This window comes from Triticum aestivum, chromosome 2A (assembly GCF_018294505.1).
Source record: "Triticum aestivum cultivar Chinese Spring chromosome 2A, IWGSC CS RefSeq v2.1, whole genome shotgun sequence".
In the NCBI taxonomy this organism is placed as follows: Eukaryota; Viridiplantae; Streptophyta; class Magnoliopsida; order Poales; family Poaceae; genus Triticum; species Triticum aestivum.
Genome location: NC_057797.1, coordinates 136,729,222 through 136,743,549, shown reverse-complemented (window position 1 = coordinate 136,743,549; position 14,328 = coordinate 136,729,222). Strand labels below are relative to the sequence as shown.

The following is a 14,328-nucleotide window of genomic DNA, read 5'->3' as shown; positions in this document are numbered from 1 at the left end:
TTCCTACGGTATCCGGGAGTTGCACAATCTCATGGTCTAAGGAAATGATACTTGACATTAGAAAAGCTTTAGCATACGAACTACACGATCTTTGTGCTAGGCTTAGGATTGGGTCTTGTCCATCACATGATTCTCCTAATGATGTGATCCCGTTATCAACGACATCCAATGTCCATGGTCAGGAAACCGTAACCATCAATTGATCAACGAGCTAGTCAACTAGAGGCTTACTAGGGACATGGTGTTGTCTATGTATCCACACATGTATCTGAGTTTCCTATCAATACAATTATAGCATGGATAATAAACGATTATCATGAACAAGGAAATAACCAATTTATTTTTTGCCTCTAGGGCATATTTCCAACAGTCTCCCACTTGCACTAGAGTCAATAATCTAGTTCACATCGCCATGTGATTAACATTCACAGGTCACATCGCCATGTGACCAACATCCAAAGAGTTTACTAGATTTCAATAATCTAGTTCACATCACTATGTGATTAACACTCAATGAGTTCTGGGTTTGATCATGTTACTTGTGAGAGAGGTTGTAGTCTACGGGTCTGTCACATTCATATCCGTATGTACTTTGCAAATCTTTATGTTATATTTGGAGCCATTTCAAATAACGGTTCTACTTGGAGCTATTCTAAATTGTTGCTCCATTATACGTATCCGGTATCTCTACTCAGAGCTATCCGGATAGGTGTTAAGCTTGCATCGACGTAACTCTTTACGTCAAACTCTTTATCACCTCCATAACCGAGAAACATATCCTTATTCCTCTAAGGATAATTTTGACCGCTATCTAGTGATCTACTCCTAGATCACCTTTGTACCCTCTTGCCAGACATGTGGCAAGGCACACATCAGGTGCGGTACTCAGCATGGCATACCGTATAGAGCCTATGACAAAAGCATAGGGGACGACCTTCGTCCTTCCTCTTTCTTCTGCCATGGTCGAGCTTTCACTCTTAACTTCATACCTTACAACTCAGGCAAGAACTCCTTCTTTGACTGATCCATCTTGAACACCTTCAAAATCATGTCAAGGTATGTGCTCATTTGAAAGTACCATTAAGCGTTTTTTATCTATCCTTATAGATCTTGATGCTCAATGTTCAAGTAGCTTAATCCAGGTTTTCCATTGAAAAACACCTTTCAAATAACCCTATATGCTTTCCAGAAATTCTACATCATTTCGGATCAACAATATGTCATCCACATATACTTATCAGAAATGTTGTAGTGCTCCCACTCACTTTATTGTAAATACAAGTTTCTAACAAACTTTGTATAAACCCATAAACTTTGATTACTCCATCAAAGTATATATTTTGACTCCAAGATGCTTGCTCTAGTCCATGGAAGGATCGCTGGAGATAGCATACCTTTTAGCATCCTTAGGATCGACAAAACCTTTCTGATTGTATCACATACAACCTTTCCTTACGAAAACTGGTAAGGAAACTTGTTTTGACATCCATCTGCCAGATTTCATAAATGCAGCTTACGCTAACATGATTCCGACGGACTTAAGCATCGCTACGGGTGAGAAAATCTCATCGTAGTCAACTGCTTGAACTTGTGAAAAACTCTTCGCCACAAGTCGAGCTTCATAGACGATGACATTACCGTCCACGTCCGTCTTCTTCGTAAAATCCACATGTACCTAACAGCCTTACGACCATCAAGTAGTTCTTCCAAAGTCTACACTTTGTTTTCATACATGGATCCTCTCTCGGATTTTATGCCTCGAGCCAATTTTCGGAATCCGAGCCCACCATCGCTTCTCCATAGCTCATAGGTTCACCGTTGTCCAACAACGTGACCTTTAAGACAGGGTTACCACTTAGAAGTTGTACACACCCTTGTCAACCCATGAGGTTCGATAGTAACTTGATCTGAAGCTCCATGATCATCATCATTAGCTTTCTCTTCAACTGAGGCAGGTGCCACAGAAACATTTTTCCTGTGTTGCGCTACTCTCTGGTTGAAGTAAAGGTTCAATAACCTTATCAAGTTCTATCTTCCTCCCACTCAATTCTTTCGAGAGAAACTTTTCCTCGAGAAAGGACCCGATTCGAGAAACAATCCCTATTGCTTTCGGATCTGAGACAGGAGGTATACCCAACTGTTTTGGGTGTCTTATGAAGATGCAGTTATCCGCTTTGGGTTCGAGCTTATCAGCCTGAAACTTTTTCACATAAGCGTCGCAGCCCCAAACTTTTAAGAAATGATAGCTTAGGTTTCTCTAAACCATAGTTCATACGGTGTCATCTCATCGGAATTACATGGTGCCCTATTTAAAGTGAATGTGGTTGTCTCTAATGCCTAACCCATAAACTATCGTGGTAATTCGATAAGAGACATCATGGTATGCATCATATCCAGTAGGGTGTAGTTATGATGTTCGGACACACCATCACACTATGGTGTTCCAGGCTGTATTAGTTGTGAAACAATTTCCACAATGTCTTAATTCTGTGCCAAACTCGTAATTCAGATATTCATCTCTATGATCAAATCATAGATATTTTATCCTCTTGTCACGACGATCTTCAACTTCACCCTGAAATTACTTGAACCTTTCAATAATTCAGACTCGTGATTCATCAAGTAAATATACTCAGCATCTGCTCAAATCATCTGTGAAGTAAGATTATAACGATATCCACTACATGCCTCAGCACTCATTGGACTGCACACATCAAGATGTATTACTTCCAACAAGTTGCTTTCTTGCTCCATCTTACTGAAAACGAGGCCTTTCAGTCATCTTGCTCATTTGGTATGATTTGCATGTCTCAAGTGATTCCAAATCAAGCGAGTCCAAAGATCCATCAACATGGAGCTTCTTCATGCGTTTTATACCATTGTGACTAAAATTGCAGTGCCACAAGTATGTGGTACTATCATTACTATCTTATATCTTTTGGCATGAACATGTGTATCACTACGATCAGGATTCATTAAACCATTCATTTTAGGTGTAAGACCATTGAAGGTATTATTCAAATAAACAGAGTAACCATTATTCTCCTTAAATAAATAACTGCATTGCGATGAACATAATCTAATCATGTCCATGCTCAACGCAAACACCAAATAACAATTATTTAGGTTTAACACCAACCCCGATGGTAGACGAAGCGTGCGATGTTTGATCACATCAACCTTGGAAACTCTTCCAACACCTATCGTCATCTCACCTTTGGCTAGTCTCCATTTATTCTGTAGCCTTTTATTTCGAGTTACTAACACTTAGCAACCGAACCGGTATCTAATACCCCGCTGCTACTAGGAGTACTAGTAAAGTACACATTTAATATATGTCCAATACATACTTCTGTCAACCTTGTCAGCCTTCTCATCTACCAAGTATCTAGGGTGGTTCTGCTTCAGTGACCGTTCCCCTTATTACAGAAGCACTTAGTCTCGGGCTTGGGTTCAACTTTGGGTTTCTTCACTAGAGCAGCAACTGATTTGTTGTTTCATGAAGTATCCCTTTCTTGCCCTTGCCCTTCTTGAAACTAGTGGTTTTACTAACCATCAACAATTGATCCTCCCTTTTGATTTGTACTTTCGCGGTGTCGCGAATAGCTCAAGGATCATATCTATCCCTGATATGTTATAGTTCATCATGAAGCTCCAGTAGCTTGGTGACAGTGACTTTGGAGAACCATCACTATCTCATCTGGAAGATTAACTCCCATTTCAGTCCTTGGAAACATCTCATATGTTCTGCGATGTTTCAAAAACATCTTTGGTGCCTCAATTCTAAACCATTTAGCATTATGCACTGAACTATCATGTAGTCATCAAAACGTGTATGTCAGATGTTCGCAACATCCACAACCGACATTCGTGGGTCAGCTCACTGAGCGGTGCATTAAGGACATAATCCTTCTGCGCAGCAATGAGGACAATCCTCTGTTTATGGATCCAGTCCGCATAATTGCTACTATCAACTTTCAACTAAATTTTCTCTAGGAACATATCTAAAACAGTAGAACTAAAGCGTGAGCTACGACATAATTTGCAAAGTCCTTTTGACTATGTTCATGATAATTGAGTTCATCTGATTATTTCATGAACTCCCACTCAGATAGACATCCCTCTAGTCATCTAAGTGATACATGATCCGAATCGACTAGGCCGTGTCCGATCATCACGTGAGACGGACTAGTCATCATCCGTGAACATCTCATGTTGATCGCATCTTCTATATGACTCATGTTCGACCTTTCGGTCCTCCGTGTTCCGAGGCCATGTCTGTACATGCTAGGCTCGTCAAGTTAACCTAAGTGTTTTGCATGTGTTCCGAGGCCATGTCTGTACATGCTAGGCTCGTCAACACCCGTTGTATTCGAACGTAAGAATCTATCACACCTGATCATCACGTGGTGCTTCGAAACGACGAACCTTCGCAACGATGCACGGTTAGGGAGAACACTTTTCTTGAAATTTTAGTGAGGGATCATCTTATTTAAGCTACCGTCGTGCTAAGCAAATAAGATGCAAAAACATGATAAACATCACATGCAATCAAATAGTGACATGATATGGCCATCATCACTTTGCTCCTTTTGATCTCCATCTTTGGGGCTTCATGATCATCATCGTCACCGGCATGACACCATGATCTCCATTATCGTGTCTTCATGAAGTTGTCTCGCCAACTATTACTTCTACTACTACAGCTAACGGTTAGCAATAAAGTAAAGTAATTACATGACGTTTAAGTTGACACACGGGTCATAAATAAATTAAGACAACTGCTATGGCTCCTGCCGGTTGTCATACTCATCGACATGCAAGTCGTGATTCCTATTACAAGAACATGATCATCTCATACATCACATATATCATTCATCACATCCTTTGGCCACATCACATCACAAAACACTTGCTGCAAAAACAAGTTAGACGTCCTCTAATTGTTGTTGCATGTTTTTTTATGTGGCTGCTATAGGTTGCTAGCAAGAACGTTTCTTACCTACGCCAAAACCACAACGTGAATTGCCAATTTCTATTTACCCTTCATAAGGACCCTGTTCATCGAATCCGATCCGACTAAAGTGGGAGAGACATACACCCGCCAGCCACCTTATGCAACTAGTGCATGTCAGTCGGTGGAACCAGTCTCACGTAAGCGTACGTGTAAGGTTGGTCCGGGCCGCTTCATCCCACAATGCCGCCGAAGCAAGATAAGACTAGTAACGGCAAGTAAATTGACAAAATCGACGCCCACAACTACTTTGTGTTCTACTCGTGCATAGAAACTATGCATAGACCTAGCTCATTATGCCACTGTTGGGGATCATAACAGAAATTCAAAATTTTCTACGCATCACCAAGATCAATCTATGGAGTAATCTAGCAACGAGGGGAAGCAGAGTGCATCTACATACCCTTGTAGATCGCTAAGCGGAAGCGTTCAAGTGAACGGGGTTGATGGAGTCGTACTCGTCGTGATCCAAATCACCGATGATCCTAGTGCTGAACTTACGGCACCTCCGCGTTCAACACACATGCAGCCCGGTGACGTCTCCCATGCCTTGATCCAGCAAGGAGAAAGGGAGAGGTTGGGGAAGACTCCGTCCAGCAGCAGCACGACGGCGTGGTGGTGGTGGAGGAGCATGGTACTCCAGCAGGGCTTCGCCAAGCACCGCAAGAGACGAGGAGGGAGAGGGGTAGGGCTGCGCCAAGAAGGAGATGTTCTCGTGTGTATGGCAGCCCAAAACCCCACTATATATAGGGGAAAGGGAGGGGCTGCGCCCCCACCTAGGTTTCCATCCCTAGGGGTGGCGGCCAGCCCTAGATCCCATCAAGGGGGCGGCCAAGGGGGAGAGAGGGGGGCGCACCACTAGGTGGGCCTTAGGCCCATCTGAGCCTAGGGTTTCCCCCTTTACCCTTCTCTCTTCGCCTTGGGCCCTGGTGGGGGGGGGGGGGCGCACCAGCCCACCTGGGGATGGTCCCCTCTCACACTTGGCCCACGCAGCCCTCTGTGACAGGTAGCCCCACCTGGTGGACCTCCGGGACCCTCTCGGTGGTCCCGGTACGTTACCGATAGCACCTGAAACTTTTCCGGTGACCAAAACAGGACTTCCCATATATAAATCTTTACCTCCGGACCATTCTGGAACTCCTCGTGATGTCCGGGATCTCATCTTGGACTCCGAACAACATTCGGTAACCACGTATATCTATTCCCTATAACCCTAGCGTCATCGAACCTTAAGTGTGTAGACCCTACGGGTTCGGGAACCATGCAGACATGACCGAGACACCTCTCCGACCAATAACCAATAGTGGGATCTGGATACCCATGTTGGCTCCCACATTTTCAACGATGATCTCATCGGATGAACCACGATGTCGAGGATTCAATCAATCCCGTATTCAATTCCCTTTGTCTAGCGGTATTGTACTTGCCCGAGATTCGATCGTCGGTATCCGATACCTTGTTCAATCTCGTTACCGGCAAGTCTCTTTACTCGTTCCGTAACACATCATCCCGTGATCAACTCCTTGGTCACATTGCGCATATGATGATGTCCTACCGAGTGGGCCCAGAGATACCTCTCCGTCACATGGAGTGACAAATCCCAGTCTCGATTCGTGCCAACCCAACAGACACTTTCGGAGATACCCGTAGTATACCTTTATAGCCACCCAGTTACGTTGTGACGTTTGGCACACCCAAAGTATTCCTACGTTATCTGGGAGTTGCACAATCTCATGGTCTAAGGAAATGTTACTTGACATTAGAAAAGCTTTAGCATACGAACTACACGATCTTTGTGCTAGGCTTAGGATTGGGTCTTGTCCATCACATGATTCTCCTAATGATGTGATCCCATTATCAACGACATCCAATGTCCATGGTCAGGAAACCATAACCATCAATTGATCAACGAGCTAGTCAACTAGAGGCTTACTAGGGACATGGTGTTGTCTATGTATCCACACATGTATCTGAGTTTCCTATCAATACAATTATAGCATGGATAATAAATGATTAGCATGAGCAAGGAAATAACCAATTTATTTTTTGCCTCTAGGGCATATTTCCAACAAACTCCTCACGAGAGATCGAGGTTCCCCCATCGCCCGTAGACAAGGTCGGATTCACACCGGAGTGTTCCTCCACACCGTCTACGGTATCAACCATACTCTTTGGATGGTAAAGTCCTAAATAAAGAGAAGAGGCTCTAATACTAATTGAAAGGATCGATATGCTTGACTAGAGGGGGGGGGGGTGAATAGGCAACTAACAGTTTTTAGCTTTTCTTTAACAATTTAAACTTTGCATCAAAGTAGGTTGTCGAGATATGCAACTAGGTGAGCAACCTATATGATGCAACAAGGATAGGAACACAAGCAAGCAAGATATATGAAACAAATAAGCTTGCACAAGTAAAGGCACGAGATAACCAAGAGTGGAGACGGTGGAGACGAGGATGTGTTGCCGAAGTTCCTTCCCTTTGAGAGGAAGTACGTCTCCGTTGGAGCGGTGTGGAGGCACAATGCTCCCCAAGAAGCCACTAGGGCCACCGTATTCTCCTCACGCCCTCACACAATGCGAGATGCCATGATTCCACTATTGGTGCCCTTGGAGGCGGCGACCGAACCTTTACAAACTAGGTTGGGGCAATCTCCACAACTCAATTGGAGGCTCCCAACGACACCATGAAGTTTCACCACAATGGACTATGGCTTCGCGGTGACCTCAACCGTCTAGGATGCTCAAACACCCAAGAGTAACAAGATCCGCAAGGGATTAGTGGGGGGAATCAAATATCTCTTGGTGGAAGTGTAGATCGAGGCCTTCTCAACCACTCCCGAGCAAATCAACAAGTTTGGTCGGCTAGGAAGGGAGATCGGGCGAAAATGGAGATTAGAGCAATAATGGAGCTTGGGGGTGGAAGAGGTAAGTCAACAGGGAAGAAGGGGACCCCTTATATAGTGTGGGAAAAGGATCCAACCGTTACCCACCAACCAGCCCGCGGCCAGCGGTACTATCGCGCCTGGTCAGCGGTACTACCGCAAGGCCGCGCGATACTACTGCTTGCAACCAAGCGGTACTACCGCACGGCTATGCGGTACTACCGTACCGACCCATGTTACTGCCGCAACCCCAGCAACAAAAAAGATAAACATACGCGCAGGAGCTGGGGATGGTACTTCCGCACGCGCGGTACTACCGCGCCCCCCATGCGGTACTACCGCAAGGCAAAACATCCCAGCCAGGGGGAAGGGAACTTCCATGCCTACTTCCGCAAAGAAACGGAAGTAGCAAAAACCCGACACAGTAGTACTGCCGAGGGGCGGTACTACTGCCTGACTGCATAGCGCGGTACTACCGCTCGGCGAAAGCGGTACTACCACGGTAGGTGCGGATGTAAAAAATTACATCCGCCCCTACTACCGCAGAGGGGCGGCACTAGCCTGGTGGGCAGCGGTAGTGCGGCTACAGGGGAGCGGTACTACCGTGGGCACCTGCGGTATTACCGCGGATGCCTACGGTACTACCGTTTTCCTGGGAGCAGTACTACCGCAACCAACCACAACAGCCAGACAAGGGAGGCAAGAAAACGGAGGAAGCTCCAAGGAAAAAGGAGGGGACAAGAAGGAGACGTGTACGTGATGATTCCACCCAAACCTTTCCAACGCGGACCCCCTCTTAATAGTACGGCTTTCCTACGACCCAAATCCACCAAAAAGAAACGTAGAAAAGACGTCGTCTTCATCAGTCTTCGAGGGGCACCCAATCGTCTTGTGCCTAGCAATGAAGTGTCTGGAATATTCAAGGCACACGATTAGTCCGCAAATGCGTTGTCATCAATCACCAAAACACTTAGGGATAAATATGCCCTTACAGCTGTCCTCCGGGAGAGCGAGGAGGAGGGACGGCGCAGAGAGGATGATGAGGAGGCGGCGTACGAGGCGCACATGGCAGAGGCCATGGCGCTGTCGGCAGCCGGCGACTGCATAGTGCCGCCACTGGCACCACCGTCTCCAGCCAAGGCCGAGCCGGAGCCGACCCCCATCGAGTGCTACTGCTGGACCTGAGTGGTGCGCGAGTGGGTCAGCGTGCCGGCAATCTGGATGCAGGCCATGCGGCCGGCGGAGGCGCAGGAGGCGGTCGACGGAGGCGGCCTACCTCGAGTAGTGGCGCCAGCGAAGGCTGGCCGAGGAGCACCGCGAGGGCGAGTACCTCGAGCAGCTGGAGCACGACGCCGAGGAGGTGCGTCGCGAGGCCGAGGAGGAGGTGCGCCGTGCCTAACCGGTGGCGGACGACGTCGCCAACGCGTGAAACACAACGTTCCCCTGGGCCGGCCCTGCGCCGACGCTGATCGACCTCACCGGCCCTGATGACGACGACGAGGACGCCTAGGACAGCGCGCCGCCTTGTAGTTTAGTTCTATTTAATGTTTAATTAATGTATATGTGGATGCGTGGACTCTCACCGGCCTTTCTAGCCGGCATTAATGTTCAATTATTGTTTTATCATTTTCAAAATATATGTGTGTTTTGTTGGCGCGTCGTAAAAATAGGTCGGACCAGTGTTGGGCGCACGCGCCGACCCAAATATCAAAGAGAACGTTGGTGTCCGCCAGATAATCCAAACAGATGAAAAGAGGTCAAAACATCATTTGTTTGAGTCGGCACGTTGGAGTTGCTTTTAGAAAGTGGGGTGAAAGAGGAATCACATTGAGCCGGGCGTGGCTACGTTGGCTACGTGCAACTAGGGGGTGGGTGCGATTTTTCCGGCGTATTCCAACTTCCAAGGCCGAAGTGCGTTCGCTCACCGCGACACCTCCATCTTTATAAACCACCCGCTCCCCTCTGGCTAACACAGGACCTTCCCCATCAAGATCGGCACTAGCCAAGCAACATCTACTGCACCAGAGAAGAAACACGCTAGCCGAGATGGACTCGTTCAAGCAGAAGGCGAAGAACGTGTTCACCACACGCGAAGGCGCGCTGGAAGCCGCCGCAGCCGCGGCGCTGGTCGCCGGCGCTGCCGTGGGCATCTACTTCCTCTGGCCTGCTGGGGCGGTGGCCGCCGGCGCCACGATGAAGGCGCCAGGCGCGGCCGGCTTCTTCATCTCCCGCGCGGCATTCGTGGCGAATCCGCAGCTGTATTTTCAGATACTGCGCACTGCCGGCGCCGCGGCGGCGGCCGCTGCCTTCGCTCTGTAAGGGAGCGCAGAGCATCCATGCATGCATGCGCGCGCATCTGCCGCTTGCCGCCCCGGTCGATCTAGTTAAGTTAGAGTTATCGCGTGAAAATGTCGCGTGTGTTGGGTTGTCTCTGTCGATCTGCCTCTCGTTGCTTCTGTCGATCTACTGAAGTTGTTGTCTCCGTGCATGCAGGCGCGTGTGCCGTTCTTTGTTTGTGTCAATTTAAGTAAGGTGGTTGTTTTTATTTCCTAATGAGGTTGCTGTTCAGTTATCTTAATGTGCTCTATGATCTGTCGCTTCTTGCTTGTGGTGATCTACTTAAGTTACTGGTGTCTTGTATGATGTTATCTCCAAAAAATGTTGCCTGTGTCAAGTTATACTAGTCGATCAGTGTGCTCTCTTGATTTGCAATCAGAAAACAGAAATATCTCACCAAAGGACATCTATAATGCTGACCTCAAACCGTTTGCATACATCCACAGTGCACGGTCCGGACCCTGGAAGTCATTCAACGCAGATTTGTATGGGCGCTGCCGTGGGCGTCTACTTCCTCTGGCCTGCTGGGTGGCCGTCGGCGCCACGATGAAGGCGTCAGGGGCGACCGGCTTCGTCATCTCTGGCGCGGCTTTCCTGGCGAATCCGCAGCTGTGCTTTCAGATACTCCGAACTGCGGCCGCCGCCTTCGCTCTGTAAGGGAGCCCGGAGCATGCATGCATGCGCGCGCATCTACCGCTTCTCGCTCCGGTCGATCTAGTTAAGTTGAGTCATCGCATGGAAATGTTGCGTGTGTTGGGTTGTCCCTGTTGATCTGCCTCTGTTTCTTCTGTCGATCTAGTGAAGTTGTTATCTCCATGCATGCAGGCACGTGTGCCGTTCTTTGTTTGTGTCAATTTAAGTAAGCAAGTTGTTTCTAGTAGTATTTTCTAATGAGGTTGCTGTTCAGTTATCTTAATGTGCTCTATGATCTGTCGCATCTTGCTTGTGGTGATCTACTTAAGTTAGTGGTATGATGCCATCTCCGAGAAGTGTTGCCTGTGTCAAGTTTAGTGCGCTCTCTTTATTTGCAATCAGAAAAAGAAATGTCTGACCTACAGCTTTTTTACGGTACCGGATACTGCTTGGGGTGAGGGGACCAGTATAACTAAATCCTATCGTTAATTTCATGTGGGCACTAATAAACATTTTCTGTTCTTAAAAGGCAATGTGAATCTTTTCTTCAGTACGTGAAGGCCTAAGCGGGATTATGTATGAGCCAACATGCCAGCCTATTTCGCTTGCTCGCTCCCATGGCTGCCATGCTCTAGCTGACCTTGCTGCTGCGTGCCGCATACTGCGACCCGACGCGCTCGTCTACCTTGACGTCGTGTCCCCATTTCTCCATCTGCGTCGCCCAACCCCATCACAGACATACATGGAACAAGACGTGGTGGCCGCAGCTCAGTCAGTGCGCTCCTCCGTCATGCCCGGGCGCCACGGCCGGGATGGCAAACTTCTGTACATGGCAAGTCTCTGCGCTGACGGACAACGGAGCCAAGTTGTTTCGTCACCACTCGTTATGAACCAGGACAAAATGAGAGCAGTGTTAGGTGTGTTCACCATGGGAGGGGCGCAGGCCAATGCCTCATGGCCGTCATACCTATTGGAGAAGGAAAGCACAGTCTAGCCGTTCAGGCTGAAGCCTACGCCATGCTGTCGAGCGCCGGATCCATGCACGGAGAAGAAAAAGGATTCAGGCTTGCAAGGGAGCGAAGGTGCTGGAGAAGGAAGAGAAGGCACAACGGTGGCCACCGGAACTCTACCAGCATCAGTGGACAAGAACAACGGCCGGGGTGAGTTAGGGACGGGCTGAACTGCAGAACATGTATACTGGTGGTCGATAACAACGACCGGTGCTACCTATACTGCTCGTCATCCGGTTGGCCTGATTGCAGTGGTATAGAACAGTCATGGCCGTTGGATTTCGCGGATAGATGGTCTATATTCACTACTGGGTACCATAAAAGAGCTCCTGACCTAAGAGATAACTAGCCAGTCCCTTTAGGCGTTAACTAATTATTTATGCCCAAGATGCTCCTTGGTCTCGACCTGGGTGATAGCATTTTTTTTCCTGAAACGGAGGTAAAGATTGCTCATTCATTAATTAAGCTGATGAGAATTGTCTAGTTAATTACAAACAACTAAGCAAAAATTGAAACAACAAGAACACAGCCCACTACTACCAAACACTGAACCACACAGGACAAAGCCCACTCTCTTCGACTGCATGTCAAACACAACAACAAGCGCCAACCAACCAAACACATAACAGTGGATGGATCCGCTGCACTGATCAAGATGGCATTGTCGTGACTGCTATGGGAGCAGTAGACCCGAGACTCACCCGCAACAATGAAAAGGCAAGCACATCACTGCCCTGCGATAGATGCAACAACCGACATGCTAATGACCAACATCAATGGCAACCACGTCGGCCACGCGACACGATGTACATGCCCTCGGAACTGCAAATCGCTTGAGTATCAACTCTTTCTTCCAAGGGAAGAAAGAATTGACTAGGGTTTCTCGTGCCTCCTGCCGGTGCCGCCGCTGGTCTACCTCGTCTCCTTTGGTCATAGAGCCATGGAGGCATGGTGGATCACATCCCTTGCCGACGGGAGGGCTTCGTTTTTTCATGCTTTTTTGAGTTTTGATAGAGTTTGTGTCCTGCTCAGAGAGACGAGGCTGCAGCAACGGCTCTCTGAAGATGGAAAAAGAATCTCCCTGCCTAGTCCCCGTTATGGTGGTGTTTCTAGCATCATCGGAGAGCGTGTGGAGGTTTGTCTCTGGCATATCTCGCGGGATTCGGTCGATTATTGTCTTCGGTGGATCCATGTGGATCTCGTTTTCATCTGTTTGTGTTCGTGAGTCTACAGGTTGGATCTTTCCGATCTATCCTTCTCTTTATTGGCGGTAGTTGTTGTTCTGGTGCGCTGGTCCTATGGGTCTTAGCACGACAAATTCCCAACTGTCTACTACAACAAGGTTTGCCCAGCTTCGATGAGGGAGGGGCGCGTCTTTGGCTCGCTCCAATGCTTGTACTCGTCGTTAGGTGGTCTATGGACCTGGATGTATTTTTTACTTCCGGTGTTCTTTGTATGTCCTTAACAGTTGACGAATAGACTGGAAGTTTTTCTTGCAAAAAAAATCTGCCGCTCTGACACAACCGCACATCCAAATAGCACTGACTGGCCGGATTCATCATCACTAACGCGCTTCTGCCTGTCAGTACCTCGGGGTCACTGAGGACAGTGGAGCCCCAAGATGCACTAACAAAGAAAGAACTACATATGATTCCATATGAAAATACATTCCATTTTGATCATAAAATAAATACTGGCATTAGAGACTACATTGCTTGTACATATAAAATACTACACTACAAGTCTTTTCAAGGCTTCTTCGCCTCTCATGCCTCCCTGCGGTATGATTGGCCGCACGACTATTCTTCGGTGTGGTCTTGGGCGCCGCCACGGAGGCTTTTCGGGTCGACCAATAGCATCTTTGGCGGCAACTGTGGTGTGGTGAGGGAGCCTGTGCTGCCCCCATTAGCTTCACCTGATACAAAACATCTGGTGGAAACGGAGGTGGGAACATCTTTGGGAGCTTAACACCTACCCAAATGCCCTAAGTAATAATAGGGACCTCACATTTTCGATGGGGTGGGATGTCCTTCTCCACATAATCGCGGCCAAAGATAACCCAAATTTTTGCCACCTTGACGACAATGTCTGCAAGGTTTAGCGGCAGAGGCGGTAGTTCCAGCAGATTTACTCTCGGCGGCATTGGTATGGACTCCTTCGAATGGTCGTCTACAAGCTTTGTCTGCCGAGGCAGTGGTGGCGCCGGCACACTTACCCCCTTACCATGCCTTAATGTTGACAGGAGGCGACAGCGGGAGTGGCTCCTTCAGGTGGTCATCCATGCAGCATGCGGATGGTGTTAGTGGTGGCGCTGGCACACTAACTCCTAGTCCTGTGCTCGAATGTTCACGCGGGGATGCGACAATGACAGATCCATTTCTTCGACCAAGAGTTGATAAACTGAATGATGAAGAAAGTGAGTGATAGGGGAAGGGGACTTGCGTTATGTACA

General features: G+C 47.8%; 1 protein-coding gene across 1 annotated transcript; it reads left to right on the top strand.

Moving 5' to 3' along the window:
• Positions 1–9,883: 9,883 nt before the first annotated feature.
• Positions 9,884–10,561, top strand: LOC123185007 (protein EGG APPARATUS-1-like). The gene has a single exon (XM_044597027.1). It carries the CDS (start codon positions 9,943–9,945, stop codon positions 10,213–10,215), a length of 273 nt encoding a protein of 90 aa, XP_044452962.1. The 5' UTR covers positions 9,884–9,942; the 3' UTR covers positions 10,216–10,561.
• The last annotated feature ends 3,767 nt before the right edge of the window (positions 10,562–14,328 follow it).

Excerpts from the sequence above, each read along its gene's own strand:
- LOC123185007 (XM_044597027.1), top strand. The coding sequence starts at position 9,943 with ATGGACTCGTTCAAGCAGAAGGCGAAGAACGTGTTCACCACACGCGAA.